Source organism: Lonchura striata, chromosome 1 (genome assembly GCF_046129695.1).
Source record: "Lonchura striata isolate bLonStr1 chromosome 1, bLonStr1.mat, whole genome shotgun sequence".
Classification (NCBI taxonomy): domain Eukaryota; kingdom Metazoa; phylum Chordata; class Aves; order Passeriformes; family Estrildidae; genus Lonchura; species Lonchura striata.
In genome coordinates, this window is record NC_134603.1 from 1,118,559 (window position 1) to 1,145,291 (window position 26,733).

Below are 26,733 nucleotides of genomic sequence, written 5' to 3' on the forward strand. Positions count from 1 at the left end.
GGGAGAATTCCGGATTTTTGGGGGGATTTTAGGGGAAAATTTGGGGGTTTGGGGGGATTTTGGGGGAATTTGGGGGATTTTGTGGGTCAGGCAGGAGTGGAAGAACCAGTAGAAGAAAATCAGCCAGATCAGGTGGTTCGGCACCTTTGGGGCAAAAAACCCAAATTTTGGGAAAATTCAGCGTTTGGGGGGAAAAAACGGGGATTTTGGGGGGTTTTGGGGGGTTTGAGGGGGGATTGGAGAGAAAATTCAGATTTTTTGGGGGGCATTTTGGGGGAATTTTGGGGAAAAATTAGGATTTTTGGGGAAAATTCAGGATTTTTGGGGAATTTTGGGGAGAATTCAGGATTTTTGGGGGAAAATGTGGGAATTTTTGGGGGGTTTTGGGGAGGTTTTAGGGGATTTTGAGTGGATTTTGGGGGGATTTTGGGGGGTTTTAGGGGGTTTTAAGGGGATTTTTGGGGGCTTTGAGAGAGGATTGGAGAGAAAATTCGGATTTTTTTGGAGGGATTTTGGGAGAATTTTGGGGAAAATTCAGGATTTTTGGGGCATTTTGGGGAGAATTGAGGATTTTTTGGGGGATTTTAGGGGAAAATTCAGGAATTTGGGGGGATTTTGGGGGAGAATTCGGGGTTTTGGAGGGATTTTGGGGGATTTTTGGGGATTTTGTGTTTTTTGGGGGCTTTTGGGGGGAATTTTGGGGATTTAGGGGCATTTTAGGATTTTTGGGGAGATTTTGGAGGCATTTTGGGATTTTGGGGAGGTTTTGGGAGATTTTGTGGGGATTTTTGGGGTTTGAGGGGGGATTTGGGGGAATTTGGGATTTTGGGGGGAAATTTGGGGGATTTGGGAATTTTGGGGAAATTTTGGGGAATTTTGGGGGGTTTTGGGGGGATTTTAGGGTGTTTTTTGGGGAAATTACGGGGGATTTTGGGGGGGATTTTGGGGAAATTTTGGGGTATTTTGGGGGGATTTTGGGGGGGATTTTGGGGGGCATTTTTGGGGGGAATTTGGGGTGTTTTGGGGGAATTTTGGGGGATTTTGGGAGGGATTTTGGGGTGTTTTGGGGGAATTTTGGGGGATTTTGGGGTTCCTCACCGCCAGCTTCAGGAGGCGCTCGATGATCCGGGAATAATCCATGTCCTGGGGAGGCCGAGAAATTTGGGATTTTGGGGCAAATTTGGGGTTTTTGGGGGAACTTGGGGGAATTCAGGTTTTTGGCAGGGAATTCTGGGGGAATTTGGGGGAATTCAGGGGGATTTGGGAGGATTTTGGGGAGATTTTGGGGGAATTTTGGGAGAATTTGGGAGAATTTGGGGGATTTTTGGGGAGATTTTGGGGGAATTTTGGGGAATTTGGGGAGAATTTGGGGGAATTTGGGGTGATTCAGGTTTTTGGCAGGGAATTCTGGGGGAATTTGGGAGATTTTGGGGGAACTTGGGGGAAATTGGGAGATTTTGGGGAGAATTTAGGGGAATTTGGGGGAATTCAGGTTTTTGGCAGGGAATTCTGGGGGAATTTGGGAGATTTTGGGGGAATTCAGGGAAATTCGGGGGAATTTTGGGGAATTTGGATGATTTTGGGGAAATTCGGGGAAATTCAGGGGAATTTGGGAAAATTTGGGGGAATTTGGGGGCGAATTTGGGGGAATTGAGGTTTTTGACAGGGAATTCTGTGGGAATTTGGGGGAATTTGGGGGATTTTGGGGAAATTTGGGAGATTTTGGGGAAATTTGGGGGGTTTTGAGGGGATTTTGGGGGAATTTGGGGGGAATTTTGGGGAATTTGGGGAGGGGGCCGCGGGAGGCGCCCCCAGACTCACCCGAAACGGTTTCATGGAATTTTGGATGGTCGGAACCATCCACTGCGAAGGGGAAAAACCCAAAAATGTCCCAAAAACACCCAAAAACCAAAAAAAAAACCCAAAAAGCATCCAAGACCACCCAAAGCCAAAAAGAAACCACCCAAAACACCCCAAAACACCCCAAAAAACACCCAAAAAGTGTTTGAAACCGCCCAAAAACAACAAAAAATCCCCAAAACAGAAAAACTTGAAAGAACATCCAAAAACACCCAAAAAAACCCCCAAAACACCCCCAAAAAACGAAAAATGCCCAAAAATATCCAAAACCCAAAAAGACACCGAAAAAGCATCCAAAAACACCCAAAAAACCCCTAAAAACGCCCAAAGAACCTCCCCAAAAAAACCCAAAAAACCAAAAAAAAAACCTCCCAAAAATCCCCAAAACCTCCCAAAAAATCCCAACCCCCCCAAATAAGACCAAAAAAATCCCCAAAACCTCCCAAAAAACCCTAAAAACCCCTTAAAAAACAACCAAAAAAATCCCTAAAAACCCCAAAATGCCCAAAAAACCCAACAACAAAAATCCCCAAAAATCCCCAAAAAAGTCCCCAAACCTCCCAAAAATCCCCAAATGCCCAAAAAGCTCCGAAAATGGCCCAAAAAGGCCCAAAATGGCCCAAATTTCGGCCTCACCTGCTGGATGAGCCCCACCAGGAGCTGCGTGAAGAAAAGCTGGGGGGGGGAGGGGGCGTGAGACCCCCGGGACCCCTCCCCTAATTAGAGACCCCTCCCCAAATTAGAGACCCCCGGGACCCCTCCCCAAATTACAGACCCCCCTAATTAGAGACCCCCGGGACCCCTCCCCAAATTACAGACCCCCCTAATTACAGACCCCCCTAATTAGAGACCCCCGGGACCCCTCCCCTAATTACAGACCCCCCTAATTACAGACCCCCCTAATTAGAGACCCCCGGGACCCCTCCCCTAATTACAGACCCCTCCCCTAATTAGAGACCCCCGGGACCCCTCCCCTAATTAGAGACCCCCCTAATTAGAGACCCCCGGGACCCCTCCCCTAATTAGAGACCCCCCTAATTAGAGACCCCCCTAATTAGAGACCCCCGGGACCCCTCCCCTAATTAGAGACCCCCCTAATTAGAGACCCCCGGGACCCCTCCCCTAATTACAGACCCCCCTAATTAGAGACCCCCAAATTAGAGACCCCCGGGACCCCTCCCCTAATTACAGACCCCCCTAATTACAGACCCCCCTAATTAGAGACCCCCGGGACCCCTCCCCTAATTACAGACCCCCCCCAAATTAGAGACCCCCGGGACCCCTCCCCAAATTACAGACCCCCCTAATTAGAGACCCCCAAATTAGAGACCCCCGGGACCCCTCCCCTAATTACAGACCCCCCTAATTAGAGACCCCCCTAATTAGAGACCCCCGGGACCCCTCCCCTAATTACAGACCCCCCTAATTAGAGACCCCCCTAATTAGAGACCCCCGGGACCCCTCCCCTAATTACAGACCCCCCTAATTAGAGACCCCCCTAATTAGAGACCCCCGGGACCCCTCCCCTAATTAGAGACCCCCCTAATTAGAGACCCCCGGGACCCCTCCCCTAATTAGAGACCCCCCTAATTAGAGACCCCCGGGACCCCTCCCCTAATTACAGACCCCCCTAATTAGAGACCCCCGGGACCCCTCCCCTAATTACAGACCCCCCCAAATTAGAGACCCCCAAATTAGAGACCCCCCTAATTAGAGACCCCCGGGACCCCTCCCCTAATTACAGACCCCCCTAATTAGAGACCCCCGGGACCCCTCCCCTAATTAGAGACCCCCCTAATTAGAGACCCCCGGGACCCCTCCCCTAATTACAGACCCCCCTAATTAGAGACCCCCGGGACCCCTCCCCTAATTACAGACCCCTCCCCTAATTACAGACCCCCCCCTAATTAGAGACCCCCGGGACCCCTCCCCAAATTACAGACCCCTCCCCTAATTACAGACCCCCCTAATTAGAGACCCCCGGGACCCCTCCCCTAATTACAGACCCCCCCAAATTAGAGACCCCCCCAAATTACAGACCCCCCTAATTAGAGACCCCCGGGACCCCTCCCCTAATTACAGACCCCCCCAAATTACAGACCCCCAAATTAGAGACCCCCGAATTAGAGACCCCCCCCCAAAATTAGAGACCCCCGGGACCCCTCCCCTAATTAGAGACCCCCCCTAATTAGAGACCCCCGGGACCCCTCCCCTAATTACAGACCCCCCCAAATTAGAGACCCCCCTAATTAGAGACCCCCGGGACCCCTCCCCTAATTACAGACCCCTCCCCTAATTAGAGACCCCCCCCCCAAATTAGAGACCCCCGAATTAGAGACCCCTCCCCAAATTAGAGACCCCCGAGACCCCTCCCCTAATTACAGACCCCCCCAAATTAGAGACCCCCGGGACCCCTCCCCTAATTACAGACCCCTCCCCAAATTAGAGACCCCTCCCCAAATTACAGACCCCCCCCAAACCCCCCGGGACCCCCAAATCCCCCCCAAACCTCCCTGAAACCCACCCCGGGACCCCCCAAACCCCCCCTGGGACCCCCTAAAATCCCCCCAGGACCCCCAAACCCCCTCAAACCTCCCCCAAACCCCCCTGGGACCCCCCAAACCCACCCTGGGACCCCTCAAACACCCCAAAACTCCCTTGGGACCCCCCAAACCCCCCCTGGGACCCCCAAATCCCCCCGGGACCCCCCAAATCCCCCCAGGACCACCCAAACCCACCCTGGGACCCCTCAAACCATGTCCAAATCCCCTCAAACCCCCCCCAACCCCCCCCAGGACCCCCCAAATCCCCCCGGGACCCCCCAAACCCCCCCTGGGATCCCCCCAGGACCCCCCAAATCCCCCCTGGGACCCAACCAGGACCCCCCAAAATCCCCCCCAGGACCCCCAAATCCCCCCAGGACCCCCTAAATCCCCCGGGACCCCCCAAACCCCCCCTGGGACCCCCAAATCCCCCCAAACCCCCCCTGGGATCCCCCCAGGACCCCCCAAATCCCCCCAGGACCCCCCAAACCCCCCCTGGGACCCCCAAATCCCCCCAGGACCCCCCAAACCCCCCCTGGGACCCCCAAATCCCCCTCGGGACCCCCCAAACCCCCCCTGGGATCCCCCAAATCCCCCCAAATCCCCCCGGGACCCCCCAAAACCCCCCTGGGACCCCCAAATCCCCCCAAATCCCCCCTGGGACCCCCAAATCCCCCTCGGGACCACCCAAACCCCCCCCTGGGACCCCCCAAATCCCCCCAAATCCCCCCGGGACCCCCCAAAACCCCCCTGGGACCCCCAAATCCCCCCTGGGACCCCCCAAATCCCCCCGGGATGCCCCAAATCCCCCCTGGGACCCAACCAGGACCCCCCAAAATCCCCCCAGGACCCCCAAACCCCCTCAAACCTCCCCCAAACCCCCCCAGGACCCCCCCAGGACCCCCCAAACCCCCCCGGGACCCCCCAAATCCCCCCGGGACCCCCCCGGGACCCCCCAAATCCCCCCTGGGACCCCCCAAATCCCCTCAAACCTCCCCCAAATCCCCCCTGGGACCCCCCAAATCCCCCCTGGGACCCCCCAAACCCCCCCGTCCCCCCGACCATCTCGGCGAGGCGGCGCAGCAGGAATCGCTTGCGGATTCGGGGGGAGCGCGGGAAGTTGAGCTCGTAGCAGAGCGTGGGGGCCAGCAGGAAATAGTACAGGTCTGGGGGGACAGGGGTCAGGGACCCCAAAAACAGACCAAATCACCGCAAAATCACCCCGAAAAAATCCCCCAAAACAGACCAAAAACATCCCAAAAACACCCTGAAAAAATCCCCAAAAACACCCCAAAAATACCCCGAAAACACCCTGAAAAAACCCCCAAACCAGCCCAAAATCAGGCTCGTGGCAGAGCGTGGGGGCCAGCAGGAAATAGTACAGGTCTGGGGGGACAGGGGTCAGGGACCCCAAAAACAGCCCAAAATCACCGCAAAATCACCCCAAAAACACCCCGAAAACACCCTGAAAAAATCCCCAAAAACACCCCGAAAACACCCTGAAAAAATCCCCAAAAACACCCCGAAAACACCCTGAAAAAATCCCCAAAAACACCCCGAAAATACCCTGAAAATACCCTGAAAAAATCCCCAAAAACAGACCAAAAATACCCTGAAAAAACCCCAAAAAACACCCCAAAAACAGCCCAAAATCAGGCTCGTAGCAGAGCGTGGGGGCCAGCAGGAAATAGTACAGGTCTGGGGAGACAGGGGTCAGGGACCCCAAAAACACCCCAAAAACAGCCCCAAATCACCCCAAAAACAGCAGGAGAACACCCCAAAATACCCTGAAAAAATCCCCAAAACCACCCCCAAAACAGCCCAAAATCACCCCAAAAATACCCTAAAAACACCCCAAAAATACCCTGAAAAAAACCCCAAAAACACCCTGAAAACACCCTGAAAAAAAACCCCAAAACTCCCCAAAAACACCCAGAAAACACCCTGAAAAAAAAACAAAAATACACCAAAAACACCCTGAAAAAAACCCCAAAAATACACCAAAAACACCCTGAGAACACCTGGGGAACACCCTGAAAAAAACACCGAAAACAGCCCAAAACCACCCCAAAAACAACCCCAAAATCAACCCCAAAGCCACCCCCAAAAAACCCAAAAACACCCAAAAAAAGCCCCAAAACATCCCAAAAACCCCAAAAAACCCTAAAACCCTCTAAAAAAACCCAAAAACACCCCAAAAAAACCCCCAAACACCCCAAAGAAACCCCAAAACAACCAAAAACACCCCAAAAAACTCCCAAAACCCCCTAAAAACCCCCAAAAACATCCCAAAATCACCCCAAAAACATCCCCAAAATCACCCCCAAAAAACCCAAAAACCCAAAACCACCCAAAAACACCCTAAAAAACATCCCCAAAACCACCCAAAAACATCCCAAAAACACCCCAAAAACCCCCAAAACACCAAAAAAACCCCAAAAAACTCCCAAAACCCCCTAAAAACCCCCCAAAACCCCCAAAAACACCCCAAAAACATCCCAAAATCACCCCCAAAAAACCCAAAAACCCAAAAACACCCCAAAAAACATCCCCAAAATCACCCCAAAACCACCCCAAAAACCCCCAAAACACCCAAAAACCCCCAAAAAACTCCCAAAACCCCCTAAAAACCCCCCAAAACACCCAAAAACATCCCAAAATCACCCCCAAAAAACCCAAAAACCCAAAACCACCCAAAAACACCCCAAGAAACATCCCCAAAACCACCCAAAACCCCCTAAAACCACCCAAAAACCCCCAAAACACCCAAAAAACCCCAAAAAACTCCCAAAACCCCCTAAAAACCCCCAAAACCCCCAAAACCACCCCAAAAACATCCCAAAATCACCCCCAAAAAACCCAAAAACCCAAAACCACCCAAAAACACCCGAAAAACCCCCAAAACACCAAAAAAACCCCAAAAAACTCCCAAAACCCCCTAAAAACCCCCCAAAACACCCAAAAACATCCCAAAAACATCCCAAAATCACCCCCAAAAAACCCCAAAACCCAAAAACACCCCAAAAAACATCCCCAAAACCCCCCAAAAACACCCCAAAAAACACCCCAAAAACCCCCAAAACACCCAAAAAACTCCCAAAACCCCCTAAAAACCCCCCAAAACCACAAAACCCCCCTAAAAAAACCCCAAAAAAACCCCAAAAAACCCCCAAAAAACCCCAAACACATTTTAGGGGAACGTGGGGGTTGAGGGGTAATTTTGGGAATATTTTAGGGGATTTCAGGGGCATTTTGGGGTGAATTGGGGGATTTTTGGGGTCAATTTTAGGGGGATTTTTGGGGTGAATTTGGGGTATTTTGGGGCAGATTTTGCGAGGGACTTTAGTGGTATTTTGGGGGGATTTTGGGGATATTTTGGGAATATTTTGGTGATATTTTGGGGCTATTTCAGGGATATTTTGGGGATATTTCGGGGATACTTTGGGAATATTTCGGGGATACTTTGGGAATATTTCGGGGACATTTTGGGGGTATTTTGGGGATATTTTGGTGATGTTTCAGTGATATTTTGGGGCTATTTTGGGGATATTTTGGGAATATTTTGGTGATGTTTCAGGGATATTTCGGGGATACTTTGGGGCTATTCCGGGGACATTTTGGGAATATTTTGGTAATGTCTCAGGGATATTTCGGGAATATTTTGGTAATGTCTCAGGGATATTTTGGGGATATTTTGGGGATATTTCGGGGATATTTTGGTGATATTTTGGGGATATTTCAGGGACATTTCGGGGATATTTTGGGGATATTTTGGTGATGTTTCAGTGATATTTTGGGAATATTTTGGTGATGTTTCAGGGATATTTTGGGGATATTTTGGTGATGTTTCAGTGATATTTTGGGGATATTTTGGGGACATTTTGGGGACATTTCGGGGATATTTTGGGGATATTTCAGTGATATTTTGGGGATACTTTGGGGCTATTCCGGGGACATTTTGGGGATATTTTGGTGATGTTTCAGGGATATTTTGGGGATATTTCAGGGATATTTTGGGAATATTTTGGTGATGTTTCAGGGATATTTCGGGGACATTTCGGGGATATTTTGGGAATATTTTGGTGATGTTTCAGGGATATTTTGGGGATATTTTGGGGCTATTTCGGGGATATTTTAGGGATATTTCAGGGATATTTCGGGGATACTTTGGGGCTATTCCGGGGATATTTCGGGGATATTTTGGTGATGTCTCAGGGATATTTTGGGAATATTTTGTTGATGTCTCAGGGATATTTCGGGGACATTTCGGGGATATTTTGGTGATGTCTCAGGGATATTTTGGGGATATTTCAGGGATATTTCGGGAATATTTTGGGGATATTTCAGTGATGTTTCAGGGATATTTCGGGGCTATTCCGGGGACATTTCGGGGCGTTTTCTCCCCGCACTCACTGCGGTAGCTGAGGTTCTCCGGGTACTCCACCTCCCCGCGCGCCACGTCCCCGTTGGCTCTGCGGGCTGGGGACCCTTGGGTGAGCCCCCCACCCAAAAGCGGGGCTGGGCGGGACCCCCCGGCCCCCTCGGTACCTTCCTGCCCCGCCCCGGGGGGTTTTTGGGGGGCTGCGGGCGCGTTCCGGGGGCGCTGCCGGCACCACTCGTTGACGTGGTGGAAGGAGAAGAGCTTGAGGAAGAGCACGGTGTGCACGGCCAGCGCCAGCGCCGCGCCCACTGAGGGAGAGCGGGGCGGCTCAGCGGCTGTTTTTGGGGGGGGATCCCCGAATTTGGGGGGGGATCCCCGAATTTGGGGGGTCGCAGCCCCGCCCGAGGCTCACCCGGGGTGACGGAGGGCAGCAGCAGCACCACGGCGGCCGGGAAGCAGAGGATGCTCAGGAGGTTGAGGCAGCGCAGCGCCCAGCCCGCGCGCGCCGACACCGAGCCCTGGGGGCGGCCAGGTCACCCCAAAAAACGGCACGAGGTGCCCCAAAATACACCCGGAATATCCCCAAAATACACCCAGAATATCCCCAGGATGTACACAAAATATCCCCAGAATATCCCCGGAATATCCCCAAAATACACCCAGAATATCCCCGGGATGTGCACAAAATACACCCAGAATATCCCCGGAATATCCCCAAAATACACCCAGAATATCCCCGGAATGTACACAAAATACACCCAGAATATCCCCGGAATATCCCCAAAATACACCCAGAATATCCCCGGGATGTACACAGAATACACCCAGAATATCCCCGGAATATCCCCAAAATACACCCAGAATATCCCCGGAATATCCCCAAAATACACCCAGAATATCCCCGGAATATCCCCAAAATACACCCAGAATATCCCCAGAATATCCCCAAAATATCCCCAGAATATCCCCGGAATATCCCCAAAATACACCCAGAATATCCCCGGAATATTCCCAAAATACACCCAGAATATCCCCGGAATATCCCCAAAATACACCCAGAATATCCCCGGGATGTCCCCAAAATACACCCAGAATATCCCCGGAATATCCCCAAAATACACCCAGAATATCCCCGGGATGTACACAAAATACACCCAGAATATCCCCGGAATATCCCCAGGATGTACACAAAATATCCCCGGAATATCCCCAAAATACACCCAGAATATCCCTGGGATGTACACAAAATACACCCAGAATATCCCCGGAATATCCCCAAAATACACCCAGAATATCCCCGGAATGTCCCCAAAATACACCCAGAATATCCCCAAAATATCCCCAAAATACAACCAGAATATCCCCGAAATATCCCCAAAATACAACCAGAATATCCCCGGAATATCCCCAAAATACACCCAGAATATCCCCGGAATATCCCCAAGATGTACACAAAAGATCCCCAGAATATCCCCAAAATGTACACAAAATAGAGCAAAATGTTCCCCAAAATATCCCCAAAATATCCCCGGAATATCCCCAGGATGTGCACAAAATATCCCCAAAATATCCCCAAGATGTACACAAAATATCCCCAAAATATCCCCAAAATATGCCCAAAATGTACACAAAATATCCCCAAAATGTCCCCAAAATGTACACAAAATAGAGCAAAATGTTCCCCAAAATATCCCCAGAATATCCCCAAAATATCCCCAGAATATCCCCAAAATATCCCTAAGATGTACACAAAATACCCCAGAATATCCCAAAAATGTACACAAAATATTCCCCAAAATATCCCCAAAATATCCCCAAGATGTACACAAAATAGAGCAAAATGTTCCCCAAAATATCCCCAAAATATCCCCGGAATATCCCCAAAATGTCCCCAAAATATCCCCAAGATGTACACAAAAACCAGCAAAATGTTCCCCAAAATGTCCCTAAAATATCCCCAAAATGTACACAAAAACCAGCAAAATGTTCCCCAAAATATCCCCAAAATAGTCCCCAAAATATCCCCAAAATGTCCCCAAAATATCCCCAAAATGTACACAAAATACAGCCAAAACATTCCCCAAATACTCCTCAAATACACCCAAAATATGGACAAAATATTCCCCCAAATAACCCCAAATACTCCCCAAAATACAGCCAAAATATGGACAAAATACTCCACAAATAACCCCCAAAATACAGCAAAATATTCCTGAAAATATCCCCAAAATACAGCCAAAATACAGCCAAAATACAACCAAAATAACCCCAAATACTCCCCAAAAATGCACCCAAAATACAACCAAAATACAGCCAAAATATCCCCAAAATACAGCCAAAATACAGCCAAAATAACCCCAAAATATCCCCAAAAATGCACCCAAAATACAGCAAAATAACCCCAAAATATCCCCAAAAATGCACCCAAAATACAGCAAAATAACCCCAAAATATCCCCAAAAATGCACCCAAAATACAGCCAAAATAACCCCAAAATACAGCCAAAATTCCCCCAAATCCTCCCCAAATCCTCCCCAAATCCCCCTAAATCCCCCCAAAACCCCTGAAATTCCCTTTAAAAACCCAAAATTCCCCAAAATCCCCCCAAAATTCCCCAAAAAACCCCTGAAATTCCCTTTAAAAACCCAAAATTCCCCAAAATCCCCCCAAAATTCCCCAAAAACCCCTGAAATTCCCTTTAAAAACCCAAAATTCCCCAAAATCCCCCCAAAATTCCCCAAAAAAACCCTGAAAATCCCTTTAAAAACCCAAATTCCCCCAAATCCTCCCAAAACCCCCAAAACTTCTCCCAAAAAACCCAAAATCCCCTCAAAAATCCCTTTAAAAACCCAAATTGCCCCAAATCCTCCCCAAATCCCCTCAATCCTCCCATATCCTTCCAAAATTCCCCAAAATCCTCCCAAAATCCCCTCAAAATCTCCCCAAGATCCCCCAAAATCCCCCCAAAATTCCCTAAAATCCCAACAAAATCCCTCCAAAATCCCTAAAATCCCTTTAAAACCCCAAAATCTCCCCAAATCCTCCCAAAATCCCCCCAAAAATCAAAAATTTCCCCAAAATCCCCCCATATCCTCCCAAATTGCCCCCAAAAATCCCCCAAAATGCCCTCCAAATGCTCCCTTAAATCCCCCAAAATTCCCCCAACCCCCCCCAAAATCCCCCCAAAACCCCTAAAATCCCTTTAAAACCCCGAAATCTCCCCAAATCCTCCCAAAATCCCCCCAAAAATCAAAAATTTCCCCCAAATCCCCCCAAAAATCCCCCAAAATGCCCTCCAAATGCTCCCTTAAATCCCCCAAAATTCCCCCAAACCCCCCCCAAAATCCCCCCAAAACCCCCTAAAATCCCTTTAAAAACCCAAAACCCCCCAAAATCCCCCAAAATCCCCAAATTTCCCCAAAATCCCCAAATTTCCCCAAAATCCCCAAATTTCCCCAAAATCCCCTCACCGCCGCCAGGCGCCGCTCCAGCTCCAGCGCCGCCACGGCGAAGGCGTTGGCCCCTGCGGGGAACGGCCAAATTTGGGGCATTTTGGGGCATTTTGGGGATTTTGGGGATTTTGGGGGATTTTGGGATGATTTGGGGGAAGTTTGGTGGTTTTTGGGGGGTTTTATGGGGGGATTTTGGGGGGTTTGGGGGATTTTGGGGGGGGATTTTGGAGTGTTTGGGGGGATTTTGGGGGTTTTTGAGGGGATTTTGGGGTTTTTGGGGAGAATTTTTGGGGGTTTTGGGGGATGATTTTGGGGGAAATTTGGGGTTTTTTGGGGGATTTTATGGGGGGATTTTGGGGGGTTTGGGGGATTTAGGGGAGATGTTTGGGGGAATTTTAGGTGGAATTTTGGGGATTTTTGAGGGGATTTTGGGGTTTTTTGGGAGAATTTTTGGGGGTTTTGGGGGGATTTTGGGAGAAATTTGGGGTTTTTTGGGGGATTTTATGGGAGGATTTTGGGGGGGTTGGGGGATTTGGGGGATTTTGGGAGAATTTGGGATGATTTGGGGGAAATTTGGTGGGTTTTGGGGGGTTTTATGGGGGATTTGGGTTTTTTTGGGGTTTGTGGGAGGATTTTGGGGGGGGTTGGGGGAATTTGGAGGTTTTTGGGGATTTTTGAGGGGATTTTGGGTTTTTTTGGGAGAATTTTTGGGGGTTTTGGAGAGATTTTGGGGGAAATTGGGGTTTTTGGGGGGATTTTATGGGGGATTTGGGGGGTTTTGGGGGATTTTTGGGGGGATTTTGGGAGGATTTGGGGGAATTTTTGGGGGTTTTGGGGGGATTTTGGGGAAAATTTGGTGGGTTTTGGGGGGCTTTATGGGGGGATTTGGGGGTTTTTTGGGGTTTGTGGGAGGATTTGGGGGGGTTTGGGGGGATTTTGGGGATTATTGGGGTTTTTGTGGATTTTATGGGAGGATTTTGGGGGGGATTTTGGGGGGGATTTTGGGGATTATTCAGGGGATTTTTGACGGGATTTTGGGGGGATTTTTTGGGGGGTATTTTGGGTGATTTTGGGGGGATTTTGGTTGATTTTGGAGGGGTTTTGTGGGGATTTTGGGGGGATTTTTGGGGGCATTTTGGAGGGATTTGGGGGGATTTTGGGGATTTTTTTGGGGGGGGATTTTAGAGGGATTTTTTAAGGGCATTTTTGGGCGATTTTGGGGGGAATTTGGGGGATTTTTTTCAGGGGGATTTTGGGGATTTTTTGGGGATTTTTTTGGGGAGGATTTTGGGTGTGGTTTTGGGGGGATTTTGGGGATTTTTTGGGGATTTTGGGGTTCAGGCCGTACCAATGACCAGGCAGGGGCTGGGCCAGCTGTAGGGGTCCTTGAGGAACAGCGAGACCACCTGGATGGGATCCACCAGGATTCCGTACCTGGAACACCCCAAAAACAGCCCCAAAATACCCTGGGACGCCCCAAAAATCACCCCGAGACAGCCCCAAAAATAACCCCAAAAACAGCCCCAAAATACCCTGGGACACCCCAAAAATCATCCCCAAAACAGCCCCAAAATACCCTGGGACACCCCAAAAAATAACCCCAAAACAGGCCAAAATCAGCCATGGGACTCCCCAAAAATAACCCCAAAAACAGCCCCAAAATACCCTGGGACACCCCAAAAATCATCCCCAAAACAGCCCCAAAATACCCTGGGACACCCCAAAAAATAACCCCAAAACAGGCCAAAATCAGCCATGGGACTCCCCAAAAATAACCCCCAAAACAGCCCCAAAATACCCTGGGACACCCCAAAAATCACGCCGAGACAGCCCCAAAAATAACCCCAAAAACAGCCCCAAAATACCCTGGGACACCCCAAAAATAACCCCCAAAACTGTCACAAAACCACCCACGGGACACCCCAAAAATCACCCAAAAACACCTACGGGACACCCCAAAAAATAACCCTGAGACAGCCCCAAAAACAGCCCCAAAAACTGCCCCAAAAATAACCCCAAAATACCCTGGGACACCCCAAAAAAACCCCCAAAACAGCCCAAAATCAGCCATGGGACTCCCCAAAAATAATCCCAAAACCAGCCCCAAAATACGCTGGGATACCCCAAAAACAGCCCCAAAAATCACCCCAAAACCACCCACGGGACACCCCGAAAACAATCCCAAAACCAGCAACAAAAACTGCCCCAAAATCCCCCCAAAAAAGCCCCATAATCCCCCAAAATCACCCCAAAAATAACCCCGGACACCCCACCCCCTCCTTGGGGACAGTGCCACCCCAATTGGGGACAGTGCCACCCCAATTGGGGACAGTGCCACCCCAATTGGGGACAGTGCCACCCCAACTGGGGACAGTGTCACCCCAATTGGGACAGTGCCACCCCAATCCTGCCCTGGGGACGGTGCCACCCCAACTGGGGACAGTGCCACCCCAATTGGGACAGTGCCACCCCCATTGGGGACAGTGCCACCCCAATTGGGGACAGTGCCACCCCAATCCTGCCCTGGGGACGGTGCCACCCCAACTGGGGACAGTGCCACCCCAATTGGGACAGTGCCACCCCAATTGGGACAGTGCCACCCCAACTGGGGACAGTGCCACCCCAATTGGGACAGTGCCACCCCAATTGGGGACAGTGCCACCCCAATTGGGACAGTGCCACCCCAATTGGGACAGTGCCACCCCAATTGGGGACAGTGCCACCCCAATTGGGGACAGTGCCACCCCAATTGGGACAGTGCCACCCCGTCCTTGGGGACAGTGCCACCCCAATCCTGTCCTGGGGACAGTGCCACCCCAATTGGGGACAGTGCCACCCCAACTGGGACAGTGCCACCCCAATTGGGGAGAGTGTCACCCCAATTGGGACAGTGCCACCCCAATTGGGGAGAGTGTCACCCCAATTGGGACAGTGCCACCCCAACTGGGACAGTGCCACCCCAATTGGGACAGTGCCACCCCAATTGGGACAGTGCCACCCCAACTGGGACAGTGCCACCCCAATTGGGGACAGTGCCACCCCAACTGGGGACAGTGCCACCCCAACTGGGACAGTGCCACCCCAACTGGGACAGTGCCACCCCAATTGGGGACAGTGTCACCCCAACTGGGACAGTGCCACCCCAACTGGGGACAGTGCCACCCCAATCCTGCCCTGGGGACAGTGCCACCCCAACTGGGACAGTGCCACCCCAACTGGGACAGTGCCACCCCAATTGGGGACAGTGCCACCCCAATTGGGACAGTGCCACCCCAACTGGGACAGTGCCACCCCAATTGGGGACAGTGCCACCCCAATTGGGGACAGTGCCACCCCAATCCTGTCCTGGGGACAGTGCCACCCCTGTTGGGGACAGTGTCACCCCAACTGGGACAGTGCCACCCCAATTGGGGACAGTGCCACCCCAATCCTGCCCTGGGGACAGTGCCACCCCAATTGGGACAGTGCCACCCCAATCCTGCCCTGGGGACAGTGCCACCCCAATTGGGGACAGTGCCACCCCAATTGGGGACAGTGCCACCCCAATTGGGACAGTGCCACCCCAATTGGGACAGTGCCACCCCAATCCTGCCCTGGGGACAGTGCCACCCCAATTGGGGACAGTGCCACCCCAATTGGGACAGTGCCACCCCAATCGGGGACAGTGCCACCCCAATCGGGGACAGTGCCACCCCAATTGGGGACAGTGCCACCCCAATCGGGGACAGTGCCACCCCAATCGGGGACAGTGCCACCCCAATTGGGGACAGTGCCACCCCAATCCCGCCCTGGGGACAGTGCCACCCGAATTGGGACAGTGCCACCCCAATTGGGGACAGTGCCACCCCAATTGGAACAGTGCCACCCCAATTGGGGACAGTGCCACCCCCTCCTTGGGGACAGTGCCACCCCAATTGGGACAGTGCCACCCCAATTGGAACAGTGCCACCCCAATTGGGGACAGTGCCACCCCAATTGGAACAGTGCCACCCCAATTGGGGACAGTGCCACCCCAATTGGGACAGTGCCACCCCAATCCTGCCCTGGGGACAGTGCCACCCCAATTGGGACAGTGCCACCCCAATTGGGGACAGTGCCACCCCAATCCTGCCCTGGGGACAGTGCCACCCCAATTGGGGACAGTGCCACCCCAATTGGGGACAGTGCCACCCCAATTGGGACAGTGCCACCCCCTCCTTGGGGACAGTGCCACCCCGGTGCCACCCCATCCCCGTCCCTGTCCCCCCTCACTTGATGAGGTTCTCCAGGAAGAGCCGCGCGTTGCACAGAACCTGTGGGGACATTGGTGACACTGAGGGGACATTGGGGACATTGGGGACATTGGGGACATTGGGGACATTGGGGGGACATTGGGGGGACATTGGGGACATTGGGGGGACATTGGGGACATTGGGGGGACATTGGGGGACATTGGGGACATTGGGGGACATTGGGGACATTGGGGGGACATTGGGGGACATTGGGGACATTGGGGGGACATTGGGGGACATTGGGGACATTGGGGACACTGGGGACATTGGGGACATTGGGGGGACATTGGGGACATTGGGGGGACATTGGGGACATTGGGGGACATTGGGGACACTGAGGGGACATTGGGGGGATATTGGGGGGACACTGAGGGGACATTGGGGACATTGGGGGACATTGGGGACATTGGGGACACTGAGGGGACATTGGGGGACATTGGGGACATTGGGGGACATTGGGGACATTGGGGACATTGGGGACATTGGGGACATTGGGGACACTGGGGACATTGGGGGGACATTGGGGGACATTGGGGGACATTGGGGACATTGGGGACATTGGGGACATTGGGGGGACATTGGGGGACATTGGGGACACACTGGGGACACACTGGGGACCCTGGGGGTGACATTGGGGACATGGGGACACGGGGACTCACCAGCATGACGACGCACCAGTTGAGCACCCCCCGGTAGTTGCTGTAGCCGCTGGCCGAGCTCAGCAGCGACTCCTGCACCTTGTGGCACCTGGGGACAGCCAGGGGACACGTGGGGACACGTGGGGACACTTGGGGACACCTGGGGGACACCTTGGGGACAGCTGGGGACAGCTGGGGACAGCAACGGGACACCTTGGGGACAGCGAAGGGACACCTTGGGGACAGCGAGAGACGGGGCAGACACCTTGGGGACACCTTGGGGACACCTTGTGAGACCTGGGGACACCTTGGGGACACCTTGGGGACACCCTGTGGCACCTGGGGACAGCCACAGGGGACACATGGGGACACGTGGGGACACGTGGGGACACCTTGGGGACACGTGGGGACAGCAATGGGACACCTTGGGGACAGCGAAGGGACACCTTGGGGACAGCGAGAGACGGGGCAGACACCTTGGGGACACCTTGTGAGACCTGGGGACACATTGGGGACACCTTGGGGACACCTTGGGGACACCCTGTGGCACCTGGGGACAGCCAGGGGACACATGGGGACACTTGGGGACAGCTGGGGACACCTTGGGGACATCTTGGGCACACCTTGGGGACAGCTGGGGACACCTTGGGGACACGTGGGGACACCTTGTGGGACCTGGGGACACCTTGGGGACACGTGGGGACACCCTGTGGCACCTGGGGACAGCCACAGGGGACACGTGGGGACACTTGGGGACAGCTGGGGACACCTTGTGGGACCTGGGGACACCTTGGGGACACCTTGGGGACACCCTGTGGCACCTGGGGACAGCCAGGGGACACGTGGGGACACTTGGGGACAGCGAAGGGACAGCAGGGGACACCTTGGGGACACCTTGAGGATACCGTGGGGACAATGAGGGATGGCTGGGACACCTTGGGGACAGGGGGGACACCTTGGGGACACCCTGGGGCAGTGAGGAGGACACCCTGGGGACACGCAGGGACACCTTGGGGACGGGGGGACACCACGGGGACACCTTGGGAATGGGGGGGACACCTTGGGGACCCTGTGGGGACACCACAGGGACACCTTCGGGGACATCTTGTGGCACCTGGGGACGGGGGGACACCCTGGGGACAGCGAGGGGACACCTTGGGGAGATCTTGGGGACACCTTGTAGCACTTGGGGACACGTGGGGACACCTTGGGGACACCCTGGGGACAGTGAGGGGACATGCGGGGACACCCTGGGGACAGGGGGGACACCCTGGGGACACGCAGGGTCACCTGGGGACACCTTGGAGACACCTGGGGGACACTTGGGGACACCTTGGGGACACCTGGGGGACACCTTGGGGACACCCTGGGGATAGGGGGACACCTTGGGGACAGCGAAGGGACAGCTTGTGGCACCTGGGGATACCTTGGGGACACCTTGGGGAGATCTTGGGGACACCTTGTAGCACTTGGGGACACGTGGGGACACCTTGGGGACACCTGGGGGACACCCCGGGGACAGGGGGACACCTTGGGGACAGCGAAGGGACAGCGGGGGACACCTTGGGGACACCTTGAGGATACCGTGGGGACAATGAGGGATGGTGGGGACACCTTGGGGACATGTGGGGACACCCCCAAACCCTCCCAGGGGTGAGGGGACACCCAAAGGGGTCCCCAAGGCTTGGGGACATCCCCGGGGGGGTGACACAGGTGACACAGGAGTGACAGAGGTGACAGAAAAGTGACAGAGGTGACACAGGAGGGGACACAGAGGGACAGGACCCCCCAAAAGGGACCCTGGGGAGGTTTTGGGGGGCTCTGGGTGGGGAGGGGACACCCAGAGGGGTCCCCAAGGCTTGGGGACACCCCCGGGGGGTGACAGAGGTGACACAGGTGACAGAAGAGGGGACAGAGGTGACACAGGCAGGGACAGGGCGGTGGCAGCGCCAGCTCCGGGTCCAGAGTCCCCCCGATAAGATAGGGGTGATCAGGGGTAATTAACAGTAATTAGGGGCGGATTAGGGGGGGCAGGGGTGGCACCAGGGTGACCTCTGACCCCTGGGGGTGGCCCTGGGTGAGTTTGGGGTGGCCCTGGGGGGGTTTGGGGTGACCCTGAGGGGGTTTGGGGTGGCCCTGAGCAGGTTTGGGGTGACCCTGAGCAGGTTTGGGGTGGCCCTGGGGGGGTTTGGGGTGGCCCTGCGGGGGTTTGGGGTGACCCTGAGCAGGTTTGGGGTGGCCCTGGATGGATTTGGGGTGGCCCTGAGCAGATTTGGGGTGGCCCTGGGGGGGTTTGGGGTGGCCCTGGGGGGGTTTGGGGTGGCCCTGGATGGATTTGGGGTGGCCCTGGGCAGGTTTGGGGTGGCCCTGAGGGCGTTTGGGGTGGCCCTGGGGGGTTTGGGGTGGCCCTGGGGGGGTTTGGGGTGGCCCTGGGTGAGTTTGGGGTGACCCTGGGCGGGTTTGGGGTGGCCCTGAGCAGATTTGGGGTGGCCCTGAGCAGGTTTGGGGTGGCCCTGAGCAGGTTTGGGGTGGCCCTGAGCAGGTTTGGGGTGACCCTGGGCGGGTTTGGGGTGGCCCTGAGCAGGTTTGGGGTGGCTCTGGGTGAGTTTGGGGTGACCCTGGGTGAGTTTGGGGTGGCCCTGGGGGGGTTTGGGGTGGCACTGGGCGGGTTTGGGGTGGCCCTGGGCGGGTTTGGGGTGGCACTGGGGGGGTTTGGGGTGGCCCTGGGCAGGTTTGGGGTGGCCCTGGGCAGGTTTGGGGTGGCCCTGGGGGACAGAGGGACCCCAAAAGAGACAGGGGACAGTGGGCTCCCCATGGGGACCCCAAATCAAGGACAGGGGACAGTGGGACCCCCTCGGGGACACGGGGGTGGTGGCACCGAGGGGACACAGGGGTGGCACCGAGGGGACACGGGGGTGGCAGCAGGGACATCGGGATGGGGACATGATGGGGACACCAGGGCAGTGGCACAGGGGGACACAGGGGGACACCAGGGCGGTGACAGGGACACGATGGGGACACCGGGGCCGTGGCAGGGACACAGAGGGGACACGGAGGTGACACCAGGGTGATGGCAGGGACACGGAGGTGACACTGGGGAGGTGGCAGGGACACGATGGGGACACGATGGTGACACTGGGGTGGCAGCAGGGACACGGAGGGGACACCGGGGAGGTGACAGGGACACGATGGTGACACCGGGGAGGTGGCAGGGACATGGGGATGGGGACACGGAGGTGACACCGGGGCGGTGACAGGGACACGGAGGTGACACCGGGGCGGCGGCAGGGACACGATGGTGACACCGGGGTGGTGACAGGGACACGGGGATGGGGACACGATGGTGACACCGGGGCGGTGACAGGGACACGGAGGTGACACCGGGGCGGTGACAGGGACACGGGGATGGGGACACGATGGTGACACCGGGGCGGTGACAGGGACACGATGGTGACACCGGGGCAGTGACAGGGACACGATGGTGACACTGGGGCAGCAGCAGGGACACGGAGGTGACACCGGGGAGGTGGCAGGGACACGGGGATGGGGACACGATGGTGACACCGGGGCAGTGACAGGGACACGATGGTGACACCGGGGAGGTGGCAGGGACACGATGGGGACACCGGGGCGGGCGGGGCCGTCCCGCGGCGCTGGCGGCGGTGTCGCAAGCGGGAGTGGCGGGGCAGGGTTGGGACATCGCCCCGGGGACACGGAGCGGGCACCGGGACAGGGGGCACCGGACACCGGGGGGACACCGGGACAGGGGGCACCGGGGGGACACGGGGACAGGGGGCACCGGGACACCGGGGGGACACCGGGACACCGGGGGACACTGGGGGGACACGGGGACAGGGGGCACCGGGACACCGGGGGGGACACCGGGGGGACATCGGGGGGGACACCGGGGGGACACCGGGGGGACACGGGGACGGGGGGCACCGGGACACCGGGGGGGACACCGGGGGGACACGGGGACAGGGGGCACCGGGACACCGGGAGGTTTTTGGGGGGATCTCTGGGGGGTTTTGGGACAGATTTTTGGATTTTTTTGAGGAATTTTTGGGGACTTGCGGGGCATTTTTTGGGAGTTTTTTGGGGGCAGTTTTTGAAGGTCTTTGGGGCAGATTTTTTGGGGTTTTAGGGGTTTTTTTGGGAGGGTTTTTAGGGAATTTTTTGGGGTTTTTTTTGGGAGTTTCTGGGGTTCTTTGGGGTTTTTTGTGGTTTTTTTGGGGACAGGGGGCACTGGGGGGACACCCAGGGAAAGGGGGGACACGATCATGGGGACCCCGGGGTGGAGGTGGGGGGGACCCAGAGGAACGGGGTGAGGGTGGGCGGTGCTTGGGGGTCCCCAGAGGGGAGCCCAAAACATGGGGAGGGGTCCCGGGGGTCCCAGGGCCAGCTCAGGGTGGGGGAGGGTCCCAAAGGACCCAAAATGAGGGCGGGAGCGGGTCTCTGGGGGTCCCAAACCCTCCTGAGGGGGTCCCAAAATCACCTGAGGGGGTCCCAAACCCACCTGAGGGGGTCCCAAACCCTCCTGGGGGGGTCCCTGCGGGTCCCAGCCCCACCTGAGGGGTTCCCAGAGGGTCCCAAACCCTCTTAAGAGGGTCCCAAACCCACCTGAGGGGATCCCCGGGGGTCCCAGACCCACCTGAGGGGGTCCCAGCCCCATCTGAGGGGATCCCTGGGGGTCCCAGACCCACCTGAGGGGGTCCCAAACTCACCTGAGGGGGTCCCTGGGGATCCCAGCCCCATCTGAGGGGATCCCCGGGGGTCCCAAACCCTCCTGAGGGGGTCTCTGGGGGTCCCAAACCCACCTGAGGGGGTCCCAGCCCCACCTGAGGGGGTCCCAAACCCTCCTGGGGGGGTCCCTGTGGGTCCCAGACCCACCTGAGGGGGTCCCAGCCCCATCTGAGGGGGTCCCTGGGGGTCCCAGCCCCACCTGAGGGGATCCCCGGGGGTCCGAAACCCACCCGAGGGGATCCCAGCCCCACCCGAGGGGGTCCCAAACTCACCTGAGGGGGTCCCAAACCCACCTGGGGGGATCCCTGGGGGTCCCAGCCCCACCTGAGGGGGTCCCCGGGGGTCCCAAACCCACCCGAGGGGATCCCAGCCCCACCTGAGGGGGTCCCAAACCCACCTGAGGGGATCCCTGGGGGTCCCAGACCCACCCGAGGGGGTCCCAAAATCACCTGAGGGGGTCCCAGCCCCACCTGAGGGGATCCCTGGGGGTCCCAAACCCACCTGGGGGGGTCCCAAACCCACCTGAGGGGGTCCCTGCGGGTCCCAGACCCACCTGAGGGGGTCCCAGAGGGTCCCAAACCCTCTTGAGAGGGTCCCAAACCCACCTGAGGGGATCCCCGGGGATCCCAGACCCACCCGAGGGGGTCCCAAACCCACCTGAGGGGGTCCCCGGGGATCCCAGACCCACCCGAGGGGGTCCCAAACCCACCTGAGGGGGTCCCTGGGGGTCCCAAACCCACCCGAGGGGATCCCAGCCCCACCTGAGGGGGTCCCAAAATCACCTGAGGGGGTCCCAAACCCACCTGAGGGGATCCCTGGGGGTCCCAGACCCACCTGGGGGGGTCCCAAACCCACCCGAGGGGGTCCCAGCCCCACCTGAGGCAGCCCCAGCCCCACCCCGCGCCCACCTCCCCCTCAGGGCTCCCCCTCCGGCCTGAGGGGGCGGCTCCGCTTGGCCGGGCCCCGTTACCTGAAGTCTCCGGCGGGCTCCTCGGCGCCGTCGCCATGTCCGGAGCGGGGCTCGGCTTTGGGGGGTCCCCCCCGCCGCCTGCGGGCGCCGCCGTTGCCCCGGGCGGGGCTGGGGGCTCGGGGGGCGCCGCCGCCCCCGGCCGGGCCCGCGGCCCCCGCGCTGCCGCCGCGCTCGCCCATCTGCGGCCGGCCCGCCCGCGCCCCGCCCTTTGAAACCTCGCACCGCCCCGCCCCCGCCCCCGAGCCAATGGCCGCGCGGGAAGCGCGCGATGGGCGGGGACGGCGGCCAATAGCAGGAGAGTGCGGGGAAAAAGGCGGCCAATCAGGAAGGGAGGCGGGGTTTGAGGGGGCGGCCAATGGGAGGGTGGGGAAGGGAAAGGGGCGGGGCCAGGGGAATGGGGGGATTTGGGAATTTTGGGGAATTTTGGGGAAATTTGGGGAAATTTGGGGGATTTTGGGAAAAAATTTGGGGGCTTGGAGGATTTTGGGGAAATTTTGGGGGATTTTGGGGAGATTTGAGACATTTGGGAGGAAATTGGAGAATTTGGGGGGATTTTGGGGGGGAATTTGGGGAAATTTTGGGGAAAATTTTGGGGGAACTTGGGGGAATTTGGGAGAAATTTTGGGGGATTTGGGGGATTTTGAGGATTTGGGGGGATTTTGGGGAATTTGGGGATAAACTGGGGGAATTTGGGGGATTTTGAGAATTTGGGGGAAATTTGGGGAATCTGGGGGGAATTTTGAAGGAATTGGGGAAATTTGGGGAATTTGGGGGGATTTGGGGGGAATTTTGGGGGAAATTGGGGAAATTTGGGGAATTTGTGGCAGTTTTTTGGGGTTTTTTTTGAGGGTTTTTGGGGGGTTTTTGGGGGGTTTTGGGGCAGATTTTTGGGAATTCTTTTGGAGAATTTTGGGGAGTTTTGGGTTTTTTTGGGGGGGGGGTTCTTGGGGAATTTTGGGGCAGTTTTTTGGGGAATTTTTGGAGGTTTTTGGGGGGAACTTTGGGGGATTTTGGGCAGATTTTGGGGAATTCTATTGGAAAATTTTTGGGGAATTTTAGGCAGATTTTTGTGGTTTTTGGGGCATCTTTGGGGGGTTTTGGGGCAAATTTTTGGAGTTTTTTGGGGGCATTTCTGGGGCGAATTTTTTGAGGGTTTTTTTGGGATCTTTGGGGAGTTTTGGGGCAGATTTTCGGGGAATTTTTGGAGAATTTTGGGGAAATTTGGGGGAGTTTTGGGGGTGGTTTTGGGGGGATCTTTGGGGAAATTTTGGGCAGATTTTTGGGAATTTTTTTGGGAATTTTGGGGAGTTTTTGGGATTTTTTGGGGGGGATTGTTGGAGGATTTTGGGGCAGATTTTTGGGGTTTTTTGGGGTTTTTTGGGTGTTTTTGGGGTGCCCCAGGCCCCCCCCCCCCCCCAAGCCGAGCCGACTCCGTGCCTGCGACGCGCTTTTATTGGGGGCTGGGACTGCTCGTTTGCATATGATTTGCATGCGATTTACATGTCATTTGCATAACCCGCCCGTCTCTCGCGGGGGGGTGTGGGGTCCTGCCCCTCCCCCACCCGGAGGATTTTCCCACGGTCCGGGGGGGGCTGGGGGGAGGGGCGGGGGGAACCCCCGTGAGCCCTGAGTGACCCCTCGGTGACCCCTGAGTGACCCCTGGGTGACCCCTGGGTGACCTCAGTGACCCCTAGGTGACCCCGTGACCTCTGTGTGACCCCAGTGTGACCCACCATGGCCCTGTGCCCCCTCAGTGACCCCGTGACCCCCGTGTGACCCCCGTGTGACCCCGGATGACCCTGTGACCCCCATGTGACCCCGTTATCCCCATGTGACCCTGTGACCCCCTGGCTGACCCCCGTGACCCCATGATCCCTGCGTGACCCCACGTGACCCCGTGACCCCCAGATGATCCCCTGACCCTGTGACCCCTGGCTGACCCCCGTGACCCCTGGATGACCCCGTGACCCCTGGCTGACCCCTGTGACCCACATGTGACCCCCGTGATCTCCGGATAACCCTGTGACCCCAGAATGACCCCGTGACCCCAGCATGACCCCATTACCCCCGTGTGACCCCGTGACCCCTGCATGACCCCGGGTGACCCCGTGACCCCATTTCCCCATGTGACCCCAGCGTGACCCCGTGTGACCCCGTGACCCCAGCGTGACCCCGTGTGACCCCGTGACCCCCGTGTGACCCCCGTGTGACCCCGGGTGACCGGGTCAGGGCAGGGCGCGGAAGGTGAGCAGCGGCGCGCGCCGCGGCACCAGGATGAAGCGGAACGCCGTGCCGGGGTCCTCGGCGCTGGCCGCCTCCACCGAGAAGTTCCCCAGCACCTGGAATTGGGGCAGATTCCAGGGAATTTGGGAAAATTCCCCAGATTTTGGGGAAATTCGGGAGATTTGGGGGAATTTGGGGGTTTTGGGGGAAATTTGGGGGTTTTTTGGGGGAAATTTGGGGGTTTGGGTCCTCGGCGCTGGCCGCCTCCACCGAGAAGTTCCCCAGCACCTGGAATTGGGGCAGATTCCAGGGAATTTGGGAAAATTCCCCAGATTTTGGGAAAATTCCCGAGATTTTGGGGGAATTCGGGAGATTTGGGGGGAAATTTGGGGGTTTTTTGGGGGAAATTTGGGGGTTTGGGTCCTCGGCGCTGGCCGCCTCCACCGAGAAGTTCCCCAGCACCTGGAATTGGGGCAAATCCCGCGGAATTTGGGAAAATTCCCCAGATTTTGGGGAAATTCGGGGGTTTTGGGGGGAAATTTGGGGGTTTTGGGGGGAAATTTGGGGGAAATTTGGGGGTTTGGGTCCTCGGCGCTGGCAGCCTCCACCGAGAAGTTCCCCAGCACCTGGAATTGGGGCAAATCCCGCGGAATTCGGGAAAATTCACGAGATTTTGGGGAAATTTGGGGGTTTTGGGGGGAAATTTGGGGGTTTTGGGGGAAATTTGGGGGAAATTTGGGGGAAATTTGGGGGTTTTGGGGGTTTTGGGGGAAATTTGGGGGTTTGGGTCCTTGGAGCTGGCCACCTCCACCGAGAAGTTCCCCAGCACCTGGAATTGGGGCAGATTCCGGGGAATTTGGGAAAATTCCCCAGATTTTGGGGAAATTTGGGGGTTTTGGGGGGAAATTTGGGGGTTTTGGGGGAAATTTGGGGATTTAGGGGGGAAATTTGGGGGTTTTGGGGGAAATTTGGGGGTTTTGGGGGGAAATTTGGGGGTTTTGGGGGAAATTTGGGGGGAAATTTGGGGGAAATTTGGGGGTTTTGGGGGAAATTTGGGGGAAATTTGGGGGGAAATTTGGGGGAAATTTGGGGGTTTGGGTCCTCGGCGCTGGCCGCCTCCACCGAGAAGTTCCCCAGCACCTGGAATTGGGGCAAATTCCCGAGATTTTGGGCAAATTCGGGAGATTTAGGGGAAATTTGGGAGTTTTGGGGAAAATTCAGGAGATTTGGGGGGAAATTTGGGGGTTTTGGGGGAAATTTGGGGGTTTTGGGGGGAAATTTGGGGGTTTTGGGGGAAATTTGGGGGTTTGGGTCCTCGGCGCTGGCCGCCTCCACCGAGAAGTTCCCCAGCACCTGGAATTGGGGCAGATTCCAGGGAATTCGGGAAAATTCCCCAGATTTGGGGGAAATTCGGGAGATTTGGGGGAAATTTGGGGGTTTTGGGGGAAATTTGGGGGTTTTGGGGGAAATTTGGGGGTTTGGGTCCTCGGCGCTGGCCGCCTCCACCGAGAAGTTCCCCAGCACCTGGAATTGGGGCAAATCCCGCAGAATTTGGGAAAATTCACGAGATTTTGGGGAAATTTGGGGGTTTTGGGGGGAAATTTGGGGGAAATTTGGGGGTTTGGGTCCTCGGCGCTGGCCGCCTCCACCGA

General features: G+C 56.0%; 1 protein-coding gene across 1 annotated transcript in view; it reads right to left on the minus strand.

Annotated features, from left to right (window-relative positions):
• DGAT1 (diacylglycerol O-acyltransferase 1) overlaps nt 1-23,037 on the minus strand; it is a 29,452-nt gene extending 6,415 nt beyond the window's left edge. Inside the window, exons 1-12 of the mRNA XM_077781507.1 lie at nt 22,859-23,037; nt 17,167-17,254; nt 16,488-16,528; nt 13,585-13,670; nt 12,255-12,307; nt 9,197-9,302; nt 8,952-9,092; nt 8,817-8,882; nt 5,466-5,569; nt 2,497-2,535; nt 1,822-1,863; nt 1,099-1,143 (exon numbers count right to left, since the gene is read on the minus strand). Coding sequence (XP_077637633.1) covers nt 1,099-1,143; nt 1,822-1,863; nt 2,497-2,535; nt 5,466-5,569; nt 8,817-8,882; nt 8,952-9,092; nt 9,197-9,302; nt 12,255-12,307; nt 13,585-13,670; nt 16,488-16,528; nt 17,167-17,254; nt 22,859-23,037 — 990 coding nt within the window. The remainder of the gene's footprint in view (nt 1-1,098; nt 1,144-1,821; nt 1,864-2,496; nt 2,536-5,465; nt 5,570-8,816; nt 8,883-8,951; nt 9,093-9,196; nt 9,303-12,254; nt 12,308-13,584; nt 13,671-16,487; nt 16,529-17,166; nt 17,255-22,858) is intronic.
• Nucleotides 23,038-26,733: the final 3,696 nt, after the last annotated feature.